A 19,697-nucleotide genomic window follows, 5' to 3' on the forward strand; every position below is an offset into this window, starting at 1 on the left:
TTTGGATGCCTTTTATTTCTTTTTCTTGTCTGATTGCTGTGGCTAGAACTTCCAGAACTATATTGAATAAAAGTGGTAACAGTGGGTAACTGGGCAACCTTGTCTTGTTCCTGATCTTAAGGGGAATGGTTTTAGCTTTTCCCCATTGAGTATGATGTTAGCTGTGGGTTTATCATAAATGGCCTTTATTATGTTGAGATATGATCCCTTTATTCCCACTTTGCTAAGTGTTTTTATCATAAATGGCTGCTGGATTTTATCAAATGCTTTTTCTGCACCTATTGATAGGACCATATGATTTTTATTTTTCATTTTGTTGATGTTGTGTATCACATTAATCGATTTGCGGATAGTGAACCAACCTTGCGTACTAGGGATGAAACCCACTTGATCATGGTGTATGATCGTCTTAAAATATTGCTGAATTCTGTTTGCTAATATTTTGTTGAGGATTTTTGCATCTATGTTCATCAGGGATACCAGCCTGCAGTTTTCCTTTTTTGTACTGTCTTTGTCTGGTTTTGGAATCAGGGTGATAGTAGGTGGCTCCATAGAAAGAATTTGGGCGCCTTCCCTCCTTCTGGATTTTTTGAAATAGTTTGAGAAGAATAGGTGATAATTCTTTTTTGAATGTTTGGTAAAATTCACTTGTGAAGCCATCTGGTCCAGGGCTTTTGTTTGTTGGGAGCTTGTTGATTACTGATTCAATTTCCTTGGTAGTAATCAGTCTATTCAGATTTTCCATTTCTTCTTGAGTTAGCTTCGGAAGGTTGTATGCTTCTAGAAAATTTTCCATTTTTTCCATATTGTCAAATTTGTTGGCATATAGTTGCTCATAGTAATTTCCTTAAATTTTTTGTATTTCTGTGGTGTCTGTTGTCACTTCACCTCTGTCATTCCTGATTTTACTAATTTGAGACCCCTGTCTCTATTTTTTTTTTTTGGATGAGTCTGGCTAGAAATTTGTCAATTTTGTTTATCTTCTCAAAAAAACCAGCTCTTGGTTTCATTGATCTTTTGTATTTTTTTTTTCGGTCTCTCTTTCATTTATTTCTGCTCTGGTCTTTATTATTCCCTTCCTCGGGCTTGATTTGTTGTTCTTTTTCCAGTTCCCTGAGGTGTAAGGCTAACCTGTTGATTTGAGAGTTTTCTTGCTTCTTTAGGTGGGCCTGCACTGCTGTAAACTTCCCTCTGAGGACTGCTTTCGCTGCATCCCAGAGATTTTGAGTCGTGGTGTTTTCATTTTCATTTGTCTTGAGGTATCTTTTGATTTCCTCCTTGATCTCATTTTTGACCCACTCACTATTTGGTAACATGTAATTCAGCCTCCACATATTTCTGTGTTTTCCAGTTTTTTTTCTTGTAGTTGATTTCTAATCTCATAGCACTGTGATCAGAGAAGATACTTGATATGATTTCGATTTTCTTAAATTTATTGAGACTTGTTTTGTGGCCTAACATGTGGTCTATCTTGGAAAATGTTCCATGTGCACTTGAGAAGAATGTATATTCTGTAGCATTGGGATGAAATCTTCTGAAAATATCAATTAAATACAGCTGGTCTAATGTGTCATTTAAGGCCACTGTTTCCGTGTTGATTTTCTGCCTGGAGGATCTGTCCATTGGTGACAGTGAGGTGTTGAAGTCCCCTAGTATGATAGTGTTACTGTTGATCTCTGTCTTTATGTCTGTCAATATCTGTTTTATATATTTAGAAGCTCCTATGTTAGGTACATAGATGTTTACTAGGGTTATGTCCTCTTGTTGGATAGATCCCTTTATTATTATGAAGTGCCCTTCTTTGTCCTTTATTATATTTTTCAATTTAAAGCCTATTTTATCTGATATATGTATCGCTACTCCAGTTTTTTCTCAGTTCCATTTGCATGAAATATTTTACTCCATCCCTTTACTTTCAGTCTGTGTGTGTCTTTTGATCTGAGGTGAGTCTCTTGTATACAGCATATGCTTGGGTCCTGTTTTCTTATCCATTCAGCCACCCTATGTCTTTTTTTTTTTTTAAGATTTTTATTGGGGAATTGGGGGAAGGGGAACAGACAAGTTGCTGTCATTTTGTTCTTCAATCTAGTTGTGGAGAATGTCGCTTCACTGGCCCAAGTTGGCACCATCATTGCGCTCTTCCCGGGCGAGGCAGATCAGTCGCCGGCTTCTGGACGGCTGCTCGCTGCAGCTGCTGGCCGCTCACGCTGGCTGCTGGCTACACATGGTAGCCCATGGCAACCCACTGCAGCAGGGGCTGCAGCCTACACCGTCACTGGCGACTCAGGGCAGCCCAGCTCCAGGTTGAGCTGTTGTTCAGCATCTTAGCTGTAGAGGGCAGTGTCACTGGCCCTCATATGTGGGATCCGAACCGGGGCCCCCTGGCATCCCAAGCCAGTTCTTAACCATCGCACCACTCGGCCGGCCCCACACTGTATCTTTTGATAGGTGCATAATTATTGCCATTTTGTTATTTGTGTTCCTGTGGGAAAGCCCATCTCAGACCACTTACAAGTGTCCCCTCCACTGTGCACAAAGAACAAAATGACTAGAGCGACGCTCAGCTGGGAGTGCAGCTCAGTCCAAACTTTGTGAAGGCGAGTACACAATTAGGGACATGTTTGTCCACTGTCCTCAAAGAGGACTCACCCCATAAGACTGGAAACAATCCTGATGTCACCATCAGTGACATGGACGCCACTGATGTCTCACACTAGAATGCACTGCTCCACCGGGAGTACAGTGACCAGCAGGGCCTCTCCAGTGACAACTTTATGCTGTGTCCTGAGGGGACCAAGTAGAGAATTAGGACCATGATGGCCCCTTTTGGATTCCTGGAGTTTGTTCCCTGCAACGCTGCCATCTCGCCCGGCCTGCACGCGGCAGCACAGATCTCCAGAGGAGACTTGGTCCACATCTCAGGACTAGAGGACATTGACAGCGCCCTAGTCATGGGGAGAGAGGAGGACAAGCCCTTCAAACAGAGGCTAAAGTCCGAGTCCTCAGAGACGTCCCTCTTCTGAAAGCTGCAAACTCTTAAAGGTGAACATGAGACTTTCAAGCTCACGTCTGACCTGGAAGATGGTCGTCTTGAGCGGGGCATTCGCCCTGGGAACTGTCGGTGGTGTTTTGCACGTTTTGAGGTGCAGGACATTTTGTTTAACAGCAATAATGCAGTGGCTACGAGGGCTCCCGTGGGGAAAAGGAAGAACGTGCCCACCGGGGCCTCTAGCAGCCCAGACTCAGATGCCAGGGGCCAGACGGGCAACTGTGAGTTCCCCTTGGGGAGCAAGGTCCTCAGCTCACGAGAGAACCTGGACGCCGATGAGGGTGACGGGAAAAGCAATGACCTGGTCCTCAGTTGCTAAAACATTAGAAATGAGACGGGGAGGGGACAGGAGGGTCGCACTCTCTAGGGCCAAGTCCTCACCTTTCAGTTCCGGGGGAAGCTGCTCCTTTGAGTCCTTGCTCGGCTCTCACTGCACAGATGCCAGCCTGTCGCCTTGGAAGTGCCCGGGAGACCCAGCCCTCACAGGGAGAGGCTGAAGCCTCCATCACAGCGCACATGGACCTGGGCACCTGCTGTTACCCCAAGTTCTTCTACGGGAAAGAGCAGCAGAACAGCTTTGGGATAGACGGGCACCCGGGCCCGGGGCCAGAACCACCCAGAGGGAGAAGGTGGAGGACGCCAAGGAGAGGCAGGGGCGCGGTTCCGCCACCAGGTGGCGCTCAGGACGAGGGAGCTTACAACACAGGAGAGGTTTGAGGAGACGCTGTGCCCTCCACTGCCAGACACGGGACCCACGAGGGATGCCCCTCACAGAAGTCCTGGGCTACATCGTCCCAGAGCTGAGCGCCCAGTCTCTGCGACAGGCATCGAGGTCAGCCAGGGTCTCGGAGCAGCTGCTCAAGCTCCATGGACAAGGGCTGAGCTTGGAGCACAAACCTGGGAGCCTTTATGACAAAGCAGCCAGAACACGAGGCGGAGACGTATGCCAGTGAGACGGTGGGGTCAGCGTTGGAAGAGTTTCTTGTATAAAGAAAAACCTGGAACCCAGGGCGGGTGCGTTTTCTCACGGGCGTGTCCGGCCCACCCCCTCCCCCTCCGGGAGACCCCTGCCCCTTTGTGCTCCCAGCTGACTGGAGCGGCTCCTGTCCCACTGTCTGTGCTTGGCCAGCCCAGACATGTATTTTCTCGTGTTGATTTTATTGTTACCAAATTATCTTCCTTGTAGCGCATTCAACCCAAGGAGATGGAATGAAAAATGACGCCTTTTCTGATCCCACATCTAGAGCCAGTTTGCTTATGGCCTCCCCAAGCCCCGGCCAGCAGGCACAGGCTGAGGGTGGCGTTCGGGGCCCTACAGGATGGGGTTGTGTTCCCTGCAGGCTGAGGCGAGCATGACGAAGAGCCCTGGGTCTCCGGAGAGATGGTCTCAGATGGAGACCTTTGGCAGGTCACCTGAGCTCTCGTGAAATTGGGGTTTCAATAGTGCATGCCAGTTAGGGTTGACATTGGGATTAATTGAGCTATGACTTTGCACAGCTGAGAGCAACACCCGCTGCATCAGCGGGGACCATACAGGTGAGCTACTAGTAAAACGTTTCTTGTCCTTTTCCAGCTGACGGTGATCAACTCAACCGACTTGATTTCCAAGCAGGGCCAGGGGCCCCACAGCCTGACGACTCAGTGCGTGACTGGCGAGTACTGGACTGCCAGCCACTGCTGTAAGGGCTGCCCGGCCGGTGAGTCCCACCCTGGGGACGGGACGCAATCCAACCCTGGATCGCCGGGCTTGGACATTCCTTCCGTCTGCACAGGAGAATAAATGCACATCTCATACCGTGAAAGACATTCCCAGAGCCCCCTAAATCCCAGTAACTAACACGGCACCATGGAAACTGACAGAGAGCTGATGAGGTGGGAGATGGCTCCAGGGAAATCCTTCTAGAAGGAAACACTCGCCGACCCTTAGTGAGGGTGACCAAGGAAGCCCACTGTGGCTGAGGGAAGTTTTTATCGGGTAGTGACCAGAACCCGTGTCAGACCTCAGGTGCCTGCAGAGGGGACCTGGGCAGTGCTCGTCCGGGGGCCTGAGGTCACCGCTCTGGTTTCCGACTGGGGCGGGTGGTGGTGAGCCCTGGCTGTGGAGGCAGACAGCCGGGATGTTGTCGGGCCTTCCACTGACCCGGACAAGAGGCGCGTCCTCGGCCGGCCTCAGTACCTGACGGGCGAGGAGGGTTCAGGACCTCTGTCGGAGGAGCAACTGCAGGGCAGGCGGCCAGAGCCCTTGGAGGCAAGAGCCAAGCCCGTCTGTGCTTCTTCATGTCCAAGACGCTGTACAAATCCAGATTATTTCAATCCCAAACCCCAAGACCTAAGTATTTCTATGTGCTCACTGGCGAGGCAGCACCCACGGTGTGCCCGGGGGCGGGACCTCACCACGGCGCCTGACTTCTTACAGGCCAGTATGTCAGTGAACCGTGCAGGAGCCCGCACACCCAAGGCAAGTGCATGAAGTGTGACAGAGGGACGTTCACAGCGTTCCCCAACGGCCTGGATTCCTGTTTCCCGTGCGACACCTGTTCCCAAGGTGAGTCCGCTGCACAGGCAGCTTCCTTGACCTTGAAGCCTGTGACCCGGCAGCGCGCGGCGCGAACCTAGTCACGTAACAGATGTTCATGTTGCGTCTTATTATTAAGCTTCTAGCTTGCTCGATGCTCACCCATTAGACATTAAAAGAAAGGCCGAGGCCCGTGGCCCCTCTACCGGCTTTGGGCAGAGGGGGGAGTGGCCAGCGACGAGCTGAGCGCTGCCCGAAGCAGGTAGCAAATGGCCGAGTAATGTCGTTTAGCGGGTTAAACTATTCTCCTGGTTTTGAGAGAAAGAGAAAAACGCACAATGACACAGCGATTCACAAATTTAAACTGCGATGCCCTTTTTCCACCATTTTATTAATTTAGGAAATTAGTAAATTAAAAATAGAAAACTTGAAAACAACCCACTAAGTTACTAGGTTAAACTTAACCCCCAAGGGAATAAGGAAGTTTTATTATGAAAAAATTTAAAAAGGTATAAAAATTGAAAGAATAAAACAGGCATCACCAGTGGATTTTCCACCGATGATTAAACAATGGCTAGTGTCCTATCACACTTGTGAGGGGCCGTGTCTGTGAACCATTTAAAAACAGCACCAGAGTCACACTATTTCACCCCAAAACACCACAGCACCCACTTCCTGAGAACAGACACATTCCCTCACAGAACCAGGTGCTGTGGCCACATCCAGGAGAAGGAACAGTAATTCCCTGACGGCCAGTCCATACGCACATTTACTGTGACCTAGGGCGCCAGCACCCGGCTCAGGTGTTTACCTGGGAGACAGGTGTGGGACGATGTGGTGAGGATGTCCACAGCAGGGTCTGCAGCATTCGCCAGACTCGGGACTATCCCAGTGCCTCTGCTGAGGTCCGGACCCAGGCCACACCACTTCCGTTCCAAATGACCATATAGGTCCAGGGGCCCACACAGGACAGGGCGCGTCCCTTGGGCTGACCCAGTCTTTCTGACCTACAGACAAAGAAATGGTGGCGGAGTGTAATTCGACCAGCAACTGGATATGCCGGTGTAAAACGGGCCATTTCTACCAGCTCCCGGACTCGTATGAATTCTGCAGACGGTGCAGCACGTAGGTGACACTCGGACCAGGTGCCGTGGGCGGGGTTCACAGGTGGCTGTGCACCTGGGCTTGTGTGGGCTTATTCTTTAGGGGCTGACAACAGTGGGGCGTGGGACTGTCCACCGGGTCACTACAGCCCGACAACAGCCTGACACCGTTTCCACCCAGCCACGTGGTTCTCTTTTCTTATCTCCATAGAATCATGTTAACTTTCAGGTTATTCTGTATTTGGACAAATTCTGCTTCACATGTTTCTTTTCCGTCTTTCTAGAGTTTTCTGATTGCCTCTCTGTTTTAATGCACCACTTGCCTTTTTCAAGCCTCACTTTTTCCGAGCTGTCCATCACCCTCTCTGTCTGTCATCCATTGCGGGGCTTGTGTCCCGGGTCCCCAGCTGGAGTCACCACTCCCAAGGTCAGCTCCCAGCGGCCAGTGTGAGTGGCCCTTCCCGCCCTCCGGGGCTCCGCTCCTTTGTTTTGCTGGAGTGTACCCTGATGTGACCCTTGGGAAGGGGTGCAGGACATGGATGTTCATAGCACACCCTGCTCCCCAGTGTGGGTTTGGGGGAAGCACCCCACTGCATGCCAGCCCAGAGCCTACCTTCTGTTGGTGACAATATGGACCCGGCTGCCTGGGGCCCAGGAGGAGGATGTGGGACAGGAACTCAGAGGGCCTTTCTGTCCCCCAAGGTGTCCCCAAGGGCATGTCGTCCTACATAAATGCAACTCTACGGCCGACACAGTGTGCGGCGTGCCTGACCCGGGTAAGAAGCTCCCTGTTATTTCATAGTTATTTTTATTGAGATGAAATTCATATATGAAATTAACCATTTTAGAGTGAGCATTTAGTGACCAACATACCACCACCTCTGTCGAGTTTGAAACTGAATACATCACCCCAGAAGGAATGTCTGCACACGTTAAACATGCGGTTCTCAACCTTTCACAGGGGTTGCCTAAGACCATCGGAAAACACATATTTTCGATTGTCTTAGGAACCGAGACACCACTCCTCCATCCGTCTCCAGGCCCACATGCAGATACGCCTACGTACGAGTACCCGGCGACCCGTGTGAAAGGGTCATTCGACCCGTTACGACCCACAGGTTGAGAACGCTGCATTAAACAGTAATAACTCCCCAGTCCCTCCTCCCCCAGCCCCTGCCAAACACTAGTCTACATTCTGTCCTAGATTTTCCTGTTTGGACATTTCATAGAAAAACAATTGTATGACATGGCCTTTTGTGTCTGGCTTCTGTAGTGCAGTATAGTGTTTTCAAGATCCACGCTTGTAGCGTGTGTCAGTGCTTCATAACTTTTTATGGATGAATAATATTCAGACATATGTACTGGAATATACCACTTTAAGAAGTCATTTATCTGTCAATGGAGTTTAAAAAAATTTTTAAACAAATACAGCCTTGAGCCAAGAGCATTCTATGGGGAGATTAATTTTTTAAATAAATGGTGTTGGAGAAACTGGACAGCCTCCTGAAGAGAATGAACTGGAGCCTTACTTTACCCCTCACATAAAAATCAACTCAAAATGAATCAAGCGCCTAAATATAAGAACTAAAACTATAAAACTCCTAGAAGAAAACAGAGGGAAAGTTTCATGACATTAGTTTGGAAATGACTCCTTGGAAATGTCACCAAAGGCCCAGGCAGTGAAAGAAAACCACAGACGACAGACATAATAAAAAAACCCAAAAAACCCATGCGTCAGAGAGTGCATATGGACAGAGTGAAAATACACCCCACAGATGGAGAAAATATTTCCAAACCATATAGCTGATAAGGGATTGATGTTCAGAATATATATAGAACTATAGGGTCAGCTGAGTGGCACGTTGGTTAAGAGCTGGCTTGGGACGCCATCTCTGAGCAGCAGGGCCCAGGTTTGGATCCCACATGAGGGCCAGTGACGCTGCCCTCTACAGCTGGGATGGTGAACAACAGCTCGACCTGCAGCTGGGCTGCCGTGAGCTACCAGGAGTGACTAGCAGCAGGCGAGAGTTGCCAAGAGCCGCTGTGAGCGTCCGTCCAGAGGCCAGCAACCGATCTGCCTCAGCCGGGAAGAACGCAATGACAATACCAACATGGGCCAGTGAAGTGACGTCCTCCACAGCTAGACTGAAGAACAAAAGGACAGCAACTTGGCTGTTCCCTTCTCCAATTTCCCAACGCTGTTCCCTCCCCCAGTTCCCAATTAAAAAAAAAAAAAAAACTACAGATCAACAAGAAACAACCCAATTTTTTCAATGGAAAAGAACTTGAATAGACATTTCTCCAGAGAAGATGTACAAATGGTCAACAAGCACATGACACAATGACAGTCACTTTGCATCACGACATGAGGATGATCACGTCGCTAATCACCAGGGAAATGCAAATCAGAACTACAGTGAGTCACCAACTCTCACCCATTTGGACGGCCACTATTAAATTTTTTTTTAAACCACACAAGTGTTGGCAAGAACGTAGAGAAAGTGGAAACTTGTGCAGTGCTGGTGGGAGTGTAAATTGATGCATACACCATAGAAAATAGTGTGGTGGTTCCTTAAAACTTAAATGCAGAATGATCATATGATCCAGCGATCCCACTTCTGGGTATATACCCAAAAGACGTGAAGTCAGGGACTCAGACAGACACTTATACACTCATGTTGGTGACACCGTCATTCACAACAGCCAGAGGTGGAAGCAACCCACGTTTCCTTCGATGGATGAACGATGGATCCAGACAATGCAATATCATTCAGCCTAAAAAGGAAGGAAATTCTGCGCCCTCTCGCTCTCTCTCTTTTTTGCCACCATCTTGGTTCCGCATTTCCTGCACAAAATGCCCAGTGAAGCCACGAAACCGTCCCTGCTACAGAGCAGGAGTTGCCACAGCTGCAGGCTCAGCCAGGATCTGGAACAGGATCTGACAGTGACAAGTCAGAACCAGAGCCCGAGAAGGGAGGTTGCACAGAGGCATCCACACAACAAGCCGGTCAGTAAACCAGAACAGAGCCGGCGTGAAAGGAGGCACGGGGGCTGTGTGCAAAGTGGGCCTTCGACAGGCTCCAGGGTCACTCGGGTCACTGTATGGAAATCCGAGTATATCCTCTTTGTCATCACGAAACCAGAGGCCTACATAGTTTTCGGGGAAGCAAAGATGGAGGGTTTACTCAGCAAGCACAGTAGCAGCTGCTGAGAAATTCAGAGTTCAAGGTGAAGCTGTCTCCAACACTCGGGGAAACACACAGACTCCAGCTGTACAAGAGGACAGCGAAGAGGGTGGTGAAACAGGTGTGGACGTGAAGGACTTAGAATCAGTCGTGTCACAAGCAAACGTGTGGAGAGCAGAGCCGGCCCCAGTCCTGAGGAACGTCGGGAATGGCAGTGTAAGTGCTGTGATGGAATTACCGGTGTACGTCACAGCCCAGGCTTGTCACAACTCAGCTTTGTGCCTTTTGTCCCCTTCCTCCAATCCCACCCCCACCCCGCCTGTGAGAACCACCAATCTGATCTCTTTTTCTCTGAGTTTGCTGTGGTTTTAGATTCCACACGTAGATGACATCAGATGGTCCTTGTCTTTCTCTGTCTGCCGTGTCTCACTCCACAGAAAGCCTTCAGGGTCCATCCATTTTGTTCAAATGGCAGGATTTTCTGCTTTTTGTGGCTGAGAGTGTTCCAGTGTGTGTGCGTGTGTGTGTGCGCGCTCATGTTTGTGTGTGCTCGTGTGTGTGCACACGTGCACCATAGCCTCTGTGTCCATTCTTCGGTCAGGGACACTTGGTGGCTTCTATACCTCCCTAGCTGCTGTGAACATGGGGTTCAAATGTCTCCTCAACATAGTGTTTGCATTGCCTTCGAATATATTCCCAGAGGTGGAATTGTTGGGTCTGTTGGTTTATTCTTTATCATGTTGCTGCTCATCGATAGCTGTTTTTTACCTTACTGAGGCATTTTCTGTTTTCCCCATTTCCAGAGCACACAAAATTGTCTTTGATCGTGGTGGGCTGTCTCATTGTTTGCCTGGTTATAATCGCCCTTCTCTGCTATGCTGTGTGTCATTGTCGCCGTAACGGTATGTATCATGGAGTTAGAGCCATTGGACAGGGGTTATGGGGTGAGATACAGCCGAGCTGCGGGGCAGGTCCTGGGACCCCTGAGTTAGGACAGGGCTGGGCCTTTCCTCGTTAGCACTTGGTTGTCACCAGCTGAGGCTCCTCTTACCCCACAGAGTGGCCGAAAGGGGGGACACTCGCCTGGAAGTGACCACACTGCAGTCACGGCAGAGCCCCAGGCTGAGGCTGAGGGACTGGCACGGCTGGATTACGGGGTCCCTAACGCATCCGTTAATGGGGCCCCCGCTCCATCTCAGAGACAGACCTGGGCTGGGGCAGGGTGTGTCCGGCAGGCGCAGTGGGGAGGAACCGGGAGCTGCTGGGACTAAATGGCAGCTGGGTGCTCTCGGTGCAGAGAGCCACGGGCCTCGTGGAAGGTTCCAGAAATTGTGTAACCGCACAACTGTGGGAAGCGAGCCACACCAGGGTCATCCCTGCAGCTTCCCTGACGAGCCCCCTGGCCTGGGGAGGGGTGTGGTCACTTCCCAAGACATTGCATCACAGGAGAGTCTCTGCCACCCGTTAAGCACAGTTTGCTGTCTGTCTTCACAGGAAACGGTGACAGAAGAGAAAGCACGGTGAGTGGCGTCCTGGTTTCTCACCGAGGAACACGGCGCAGGCCCAGGCGGGGTTCCCACCGGGGCTCAGGCCCGCCTGTGGGTCCGGAGGGGCCGTACCAGCTCCAGGAGCCAGTGGAGGCCTGAGTATCAGCCACGGATTGTCCTGTGGCCAAACGGGAGCCGAGGGCCCTGAGCCGGAGGAGCCTTGGGCTCTGGAGGGTTCCATTCATGGTGGGGAACTGGAGACGCCAAACGGGCCTGGGGGCCTTGCCCGAGGCCAGCCAGCCGGCAGTCAGGGCACAGCTGAGACCAGAGCCGGCCCCACTGGGCCCCTCCGTGTTCTCTCCAAACCCCCTCTGCGTGGGATCTGCAGGCCCCTGCCCTCCCAGGGGGCACCTGTGCATATCACCCCCCTCAAAGCGTTTTCTTGGTTTTTAGTTGCCTGAAAGCTCAGTGTCCTCGACACCTTTGAATGGAGACCGAGATGGGGACTCTTCAGTCCCCGTGACAGGAAACGGAAGCCTGTCTGAAGACAGCTTGGATGTGGTATCTAAGGTCCCGCCCTTCACGAGGACCCCGGAGAGCCTGGCGGGTGTCGATGGCACACAGGCTGCGGCAGGTGAAGGAGGCCGGGCCTCAGACAGGTCGTCACAGCCTGACCCTCGTTTGTCCTCCTGGTCCTGTGGGTCACGCTGAGTTCCGGATGGATCTGGAAGGTAAGAAGGCGTTTTTAAGTGAATCTGAAAAATAACAGTAACAGTGACAATGTCCGTCCCAGCCAGGCTATGCCAAGCCTCCAGTGTTACTTTAGTCATCAGAGCAATCCCCTGTGGGGGACCGTACCCGGATTCCAGGCGAGGACCCTGAGTACAGAGAGTCCACCCCTGCCGGCCCCGCCCACCACTGGTGAGCAGCAGAGCTGGGCCTGGAGTCAGGTGTGCACTTGACCTCCTCCCCCACCTGGGCACACGCCCTGTCCATCAGCCAGTCCTCCAGGAGCCGCCCTCTATTCAGGGGTGGGGGGCACAAAGCGGAGGTGTCACCTCCCTGTGGGTGTTGTCAAAACTCACTACAGAGCAGCTTAAACCACAGACCTTGTTCCCTGAGTCCGGAGGCCAGGAGTCCAATTGCAGGTGTCACACGCTGCTCTCCGGCCCGGCCGAGGCTCTGGGGGAGGCCCTCTGTCCTCTTGGCCGCCCGGGTGGCTGGCGGCCCTGGACTCTAGGTGCCTCCCTCCCATCTCTGCCTCTGTCGTCACGCGGCCCTCCTGTGTGTCTCCCCTCTCCTTGTGGGGACACATCATATTGGATGGAGCCCACCCTCCTCCAGTGTGACCTCATCTTCACTGTTTCCAAATAGTCACGTCCTGAGGTTCCGGTGGACATGAATTTGGGGGACACTCTCCATCCCAGTGCAGGAGCCTCTGCAGATCCGCTGAGGTCTTCCAGGATAAAGAGAAACTGGTCCCGTGGCTGCAGAGGGAGGGCCGGGCAGGCAGAGGGAGCTGCCTGTGCAGGGCCTGGGGGTGCAGGGGGCTGGGCTGGGGGACGGGTCTGTCAACAAGACTGATGTGCAGGGCCGGCAGGGAGCAGCCCGGGAGAGTGGTGCCGGACAAAGGACCTGAGACGTAGCCCTCATTGGGGGGCCCATGCGGGAGCCCACAGGTGCAGGGTGGGGGTGCATCTGTACCATCGGTGTTCTAGCAGGAGGGCTCTGCGACCCTGTGGGCCCGTGGAGAGGTCACTCCACACCCACAGCACATCTATGAGCAGACAGACCCTGTGGTGAGACGGTGATGGTGACAAATGTGGCCAGACAGGGACTTGGTGGGCACACTTCATTATGCGTTCTAGTCAATATTATAATCACTGTACACTGACCTGACCCTGTAACCTCTCATCCCATAATCCGTGGTGGCAAAGTATTCTTATCCTTTTTTTTTTATGGAAGACAAAACTAGGCTGCAGAAGTCAAGTCACTGAACCAAGTTTATTAGTCAGATTAGGTGAAACCATATTGTGGTTTCCAGCGAACTCAGCCATCTGGTAGGTTAACGGTCCTGGACTCCTTGCTCCATGTGGTGACTGGGGGTACAAGCAAGCCAGGACGGGGAGTCTGGGACCCACCCCCACTCTCGAGAATCTGGGACCAGAAGTGACATGCGTCACTTCCACTTGCACCCATTGGCTGAAGCTAGTCCTGTGGCCCCAACCTCAGTGCATGGGGGGCAGGGGATGGGGTTGGGGGGGCCGGCCAGGGAGGCACTGCCGAGACCGCAGCCTCTGCCTTCCCGGGGTTAGACCCAGACCCTGGCACGTGGCCTCACTTCCCTTACAGTTTCTTGCAAGACGTGCAAATAACTCCTCTTCTTTTGTTCCTTTCCAGGTACCTCTGAACCTATTGTTACAGAGAGAGCTGCAGAGCCCCAGTGATGGGGAACCCTCTCCCCCAAGAACCAGAAGCTGGAGAGCTGAGGACACACCCCTGCTGGATCAGGCGCGATCTGGGGAAATGGATGAATTGGGTGTGGATTAGAGTTTGAAAGACCTTAATTATTTTTTATTAAAGTAATTTAAACTCACCATTTTAACCCCTGTAAATCATTCAGTGACTTTTAGTGCGTTCATAGGCGGTGCTCCCGTCACCACTATCTGGCTCTAGAACATTCCCATCACCCCCTAAGGAAACCCAGTGCCCGTGAAGCAGCCACCCCCGCTCCTCCAGTCCTGTCCCCTCACCCTCCCCACCCCACGTCCTGGAAAACACCAGCCGACCTCCTGTCGCGGCGGCTGTGCCTGTTGTGGACATTTCACACGAATGGACTCACACGGGCGGTGGCCTCTTGTGTCCGGCCTCTTTCACTCAGAATCATGTGTTCGAGGTTCGTCCGTGTTGTAGCGTGTCAGCGCCTCACCCCTTCTACTGGCTCGACTGTGTACACAGACCCCATTTTATTTCTCCTTTTCTCAGGTGATGGGCGTTTCGGTTTCCATTTTTTTACTATTGTGCTTAGTGCTGCTATGAATATTTGGGTACAACTTTCCATGAGGATATTCGTATATGTTTTCTTTTTTTAAAAGATTTTTATTGGGGAATTGGGATGGGAACAGTGCTGGGGAGTTGGGGGAAGGGGAACAGACAAGTTGCTGTCCTTTTGTTCTTCAGTCTAGTTGTGGAGGACGTCGCTTCACTGGCCCAAGTTGGCACCATCATTGCGCTCTTCCTAGGTGAGGCAGATCAGTCGCCGGCTTCTGGACGGCCTCTCACTGCGGCTGCTGGCCGCTCACGCTGGCTGCTGGCTACATACGGTAGCCCATGGCAACCCACTGCCACAGGGGCTGCAGCCTACGCCGTCGCCAGTGACTCACAGCAGCCCAGCTCCAGGTTGAGCTGTTGTTCAGCATCTTAGCTGAGGAGGGCAGTGTCACTGGCCCTCACATGTGGGATCCGAACCGGGGCCCTCTGGTGTCCCAAGCCAGTTCTTAAAACCATCACGCCACTCGGCCGGCCCTGGCCATTTTTTAATTGGATTGTTTTGGGGTTTTTCTGATGTAGAGTTGTACGAGTTTCTTATAAATTTTGGATGTTAACCCCTTGTCACATGTATCATATGTAAATCTCTTCTCCCATTTAGTAGGATGTTTCATTTTACACTTGATTTCTAGGAATTTCCTTTTTAATTTTAGTTTTTGCAATTATGTAAATGAAATGTTTACCCGGTTCCAAAGTGAAAGCGACAAAACTGGGTCTAGTCAAAGACGTCAGGGTCTTCCCAGCGCCCCAGCCCCTAGTAGGGAGTCGGGGCCCCTGCCCACCTGCCCTGAGCTGCTTCCCTCCTCGCGGTCGGTGTACCCCAGAGACACCCCCCACCCCCAGCAGCTCGGAGCCCCGTCTCTTCTGCACAGCTTTTCCATCGCGTGCACAGAGGGATGTGGGGTCTTCCCAGCCTTCTGCGTTTTCAGTCAGCTTTCTTCCCCTCTTGTGAAAGAGACATTTTTATGCCACATTTCTAAGTGTTTTCGAGTGGAATGCCGTTTTTGTAAATTAGATTAAGTGCTCCGTATGAACCACAATCTAGATTTATTCTTTTCTTCATTATGAAGTAACGTGTGTACTAGCGAAAAAATACTAATAAGCTGCGCCCGTCCTGGGCGCAGCAGTGAGCAGGGGAGACGTCTGCCCGTGGAGCTCACGTCGGAGCAGGACCCGCAGGGCCACATGCCCGTGACCTAGCCAAGGGTGGGGGTGTCTCCTGGACAGAGCACCTCTCACGAGCAAAGGCCCTGGTGGCAGTGAGGCTGCTCCCTGGGGAGAGAGGGTCACTGAGGAACCAGACACGGCCGGGCTCTGCTTCACCCCGAGGTCCTCTGTGCCTTCAGCTCCTATCCTGTCCCCACCCCCTTCATGCCCTTTTGGAGTCTGACACTGCCTCCCAGGGGTCAGCAGGGCCTGGGAGCTGACCCCTGACACCGTGTGTCTCAGGAATCCTGTATGGCACCATGACCACTGAGCTGGGTGGCAGAGTGACCATCGAGTGCAGGCAGAACAACTTCTAAACTGAGCTGGAACTCAAGCTCAAGGTAGCGCTGGCCACAGCACCCCCAGCCTCTCGGAGGGCCATGGCGGGTGTGGGCCTGGGCTGGTGCAGCGTGAGACCTCGGGGATCCCCCTCCTACCCTCTTTGTGCCCCAGAGATGGTTCCCTGAATAAATGTGCCTGGGGGAACAGCTCTTGACATTCCCATAGTATAGCCGGAGCCCAGAGAGGGGAAGGAGTTGGCGAAAGGCCACCCAGCGGAGCCAGAATGGGCCCACGGGGGCTTGTGGGTCTAACAGGAACCTGCATCCTTGAGCTCAGGCTGAGGCATTGGGGAGTGTGGCCGCCTCTAGCTTTGGGCTCCCGTGCACTGGAGGTTCAGAGCCTACCCTCCCATAAGGGTGGTCACCCCATGTCCACCAGCAGGGGCCTCCTCCTCCCCAGCTCACTGAGGGGTACCGCCACCCTTCACCAGCCTCCACCTCAATGTGTCCTCTCAGCCTTTCTTTGGGGGCAGCACGAGCCTCACCCAGATCTCGGGGACGATCACGTCAGGAGAGGACGTCCTGGCACATCTCTCTGGACACTGGGTAAGAGGCCGCCTGCGGGCGGGTTCTGGAGGACCGTGGGCCAGCACCTCTGACCCCGACTGGCCATCCAGGCAGGACAGGGAGGTGTTTATCAAGGAGGAGGGGCGAGGAAGCCCGGAGCGCTTCTAGAACCCGAGCCAGGAGGTCCATGTGCAGAGGCTGAAGCATCACATGGTGCTGTCTGAGGAACAGACGGAGCTGGAGTCCGAGAGGTGAGGCCGCCCAGCACCCAAGGGACGCCGCTGACCCCAGCCTGGTGTGGCCGGGTGGGCACCTGATCTCCAAGTGGGCTGGGTAATGTGCTGTGAGCAAGTCCCCAGGATGTCCCTGGCAGAGATGGTGGCCACAGAGTGGACCCTTTGTGGCACATGACATGTCCTGTCGGGGCAGATGAAGGGAGAAGGAGTGAGGCCTGGTGAAGAGCCTGCTCCGGGGTCTGTCACTGCAGGCAGGTGACCAGCAGCTCCACAGGTAGGGGGGCCTGCTGGTGGGAGATTTAAGCTCAGGGTAGGAAAGAACCATCTCATGGTGAATAAACAGCGTCCCAGGAGACACAGGCACCCTGAGAGGCAGTGAGCTCCCTGTCACTGGAGGCAATCAAGTGGAGGTTACTCTAAGCCTCCCCTCCAATGGTTAGGGGGCGTGACTGCCCAGGTCCCCAGCTCAGAGCAGGTGCCCTGCCTGCAGGCTCTGGCAGCATGTCACCAGGGCCATCAGGGAGGGTGACCAGCGCAAGGCCACACAGAAGTTTTCATTGGAGGAGGCACAGCGGCAGCAGACCCACAGGTGCCAACCGAGCCTTGTGCCCTGGACGTCCCAGCTGTACTACCCAGGAATGGTGCTACCCTTATGAGAAGTGAGTGCTGGCGGGCGGGGTCCAGGGGCCCATTGATGCGCTGGACCAGCAGACTGCCCAACCCTGGACCTGAGAAACTAGCAGGGACCTCTGCTTCCCTGGAGGAGCGAGGAATGGGGCTGGGGTCATATCGGGGATCCCCTGGCAGGCCCTTCCTGTGTGCCCTGCACACTGGTGCAGGCACCGGTCACTCTCATGGGGCTCTGGCCACTGCTCACACACTGGGGGCTGGGCTGGGATGGTGTCCCCTTCCCTGGAGACCCAGTGTCCCTGCCAACGGATGCGCTCTGGACCCTCCAGCTACAGCCCCTGGGACCCCCTGAAGGACATCGCCCAGTTTGAGCAAGATGGGGTTCTGCACTCCTGCAGGGAGAGACAAGAACCCACCACACTCGCTCTGTGGGCAGCCCGGGACCCAGGCACCAGGTCAGCACCCTCAGGGCCTGGCAGGGCTGTGCCTGCTCCAGCCCACGCCTGGGCAAAGAGTCACACCTCCTCTGTCACCCGAGCCCAGCAGCTTCCTCCTCTTTGAGCCACCTCTCCTAGAGCTGACCTGGCACAAAGGCCCTGCATGATGTCCCCCAGGCCAGCAGCACACCCAGCAGGTCCCCAGGGTGCAGCTGGAGCTCAAGGCCACCCAAGGGTGTGGTGGGTATGGGAGGGCTCCTGGCCGCAGTGGCTCCATCTCTGTCTAGGCACCTGGCCAAGGCCTGCGGCTATGCAAGGCCAGCGACCAGCCCTCTGGCCACAGCCAGGACACCGAGAGCAGCGGCTCCACCCCCAAATCCTGCCCAGAGCTCTCGGAGGAGGATGATGACAGTGACCTTGTTCCCGGTGAGCCCTTCTGGGCCGACCCCTCTGCAGGGTGGGAAGGCCAGAGAAGCCACTTTCTCAGGTGGGCGAGTGGCCGTGTCCCAGGAGGAAGCCCCTTCCCTGCCCCACCCTCCCTGAGCCCAGGGGCAGGTGAGGGGTTTGGGTGGGCCAGGGACTCCCCAACCCTGAGCTCAGAGGGTCAGGGCACCTCCCTTTGCGGCCAGGGTGGTGTGAGGGGCGGAGCTGGGCAGTGTCCATCTGTCTGTGACCCTCGGGTTCCACACCTGCCTCTCTACCCATTGTCCTCACAGGTGGGAGTGTGTGTGTCTCCCCAGCTTTGTCCCCACCTCTGCAGTGGACAAGCCTCTCTTGGCCATTTCTGTGGCCCAAAGCTTATGAGAGGCCAGCTGAGCCTGGGGTCCCTCCTGAAACATCCCGTGTCCGCACCTGTCCCTCAGCTCCCTGTGTCATTAGCTTTGTCCTGAAGGCTCTGTGACGTGGGGCAGGGGCTCCGGGAGGGAGGGTGGGGTGCGCAGTGAGGGGTGGAAGTCCGCGATACCCTCCCCACTCCACCTCCTGGAAGCGACACGTGAAAACTCCGAGGCTGGGGGAGGCTGGGTATGGCCGTCCTGGGGGACCCGGACCCCAAAGACCAGCCGGTGTCCCCCGTTCCATCGACAGCCTGGGCTGAAGGCAGGACGCGCTCGGCAGGGCTGCGCGTCTGAGAAGCGGGCCCCCGAGGGTGTTGGCACCGGAGGACGGGGGCGGGCGGGGCAATCAATGAGCGCTGGGCGACACCGGGCCAAGTAGGGTCTTTATAAACCAGGGGGTCGGGGCCGGCCGAGCGGCTCAGTGGGTTAAGGGCTCCCTCAAGAGTGGAGCTCTGAGCAACAGGGCCGCTGGGTTGCTTTCCTGCCCCGTCCGAGCTGCCAGCAGGTGGCAGCACGGCGCAGCTAAACATCATAAATAAATAAACCGGGCGTTTCCGATTGTCTTTCTAGCGTTGCTCTGGCGACGGAACGGCCGAGGGTGAGCTGCTCTGGGATTGGATGGGATGCCTGCCCATCTGTGACGTCATAGCCCGCCCCTGGCCCGCTGCGCGCGGAGCTCGGGAGCCGCCCTGGGTCCCTCCGGCGGCTGTTGCGCTGCGTGGATCCGGCGACCACGGTCCTGCGAGCGGCTCTTGCGCTGCCGCCGCCGCTTCGGGCTCAGGTGGGTGAGCGGCGGGTCGTGGGGGCTCCGGGCAGGGAGGACCCCGAGAGCCGGGGAGGCGGCCGAGTCCCGGGGAGCGCACCCCGGTCCCGGGGAGCGCACCCCGAGCGAGGCTGGCGCGGGTGGCGGGACCCTCGCGCACGACAGGACTCCCCCTGAGTTCTGCAGCCAGGAGGGAGCCGGCCCTGTTGAAACGGAAAGTTGTTAAGCCCTAGAAAGAACTTACTAAAGCTGTTTAAACGTGCCCGGAGGGAGTCCACAGCGCTCCGCACCCCCGAGCACCCCAACACCCGGGTCCAGAGCAGGTCTCGGCGGGGAATCCTCCCCGACCCCACC

General features: G+C 54.2%; 2 protein-coding genes and 1 long non-coding RNA gene across 3 annotated transcripts in view; all 3 read left to right on the forward strand.

Moving 5' to 3' along the window:
- LOC109389285 (uncharacterized) overlaps positions 1 to 19,569 on the forward strand; it is a 94,822-nt gene extending 75,253 nt beyond the window's left edge. Inside the window, 9 exon segments of the mRNA XM_019654668.1 lie at positions 15,837 to 15,934; positions 16,391 to 16,480; positions 16,556 to 16,692; positions 17,168 to 17,305; positions 17,307 to 17,336; positions 17,637 to 17,695; positions 17,698 to 17,762; positions 18,032 to 18,201; positions 19,230 to 19,569. Coding sequence (XP_019510213.1) covers positions 15,837 to 15,934; positions 16,391 to 16,480; positions 16,556 to 16,692; positions 17,168 to 17,305; positions 17,307 to 17,336; positions 17,637 to 17,695; positions 17,698 to 17,762; positions 18,032 to 18,201; positions 19,230 to 19,569 — 1,127 coding nt within the window.
- On the forward strand, positions 3,811 to 10,237 carry LOC109389273 (uncharacterized). The gene is given in 8 exon segments (XM_019654655.1): positions 3,811 to 3,990; positions 4,623 to 4,746; positions 5,466 to 5,594; positions 6,578 to 6,689; positions 9,535 to 9,666; positions 9,668 to 9,850; positions 9,852 to 10,130; positions 10,225 to 10,237. Coding segments are annotated over 8 exon segments (1,152 nt in total).
- LOC109389310 (uncharacterized) lies at positions 11,067 to 13,867 on the forward strand. Its single transcript, XR_002125377.1, has 3 exons — positions 11,067 to 11,372; positions 11,793 to 12,070; positions 13,740 to 13,867. It is a non-coding gene; the product is annotated as an uncharacterized LOC109389310 (long non-coding RNA).
- Positions 19,570 to 19,697: the final 128 nt, after the last annotated feature.

Source organism: Hipposideros armiger, unplaced genomic scaffold (assembly GCF_001890085.2).
Source record: "Hipposideros armiger isolate ML-2016 unplaced genomic scaffold, ASM189008v1 scaffold_228, whole genome shotgun sequence".
Classification (NCBI taxonomy): Eukaryota; Metazoa; Chordata; class Mammalia; order Chiroptera; family Hipposideridae; genus Hipposideros; species Hipposideros armiger.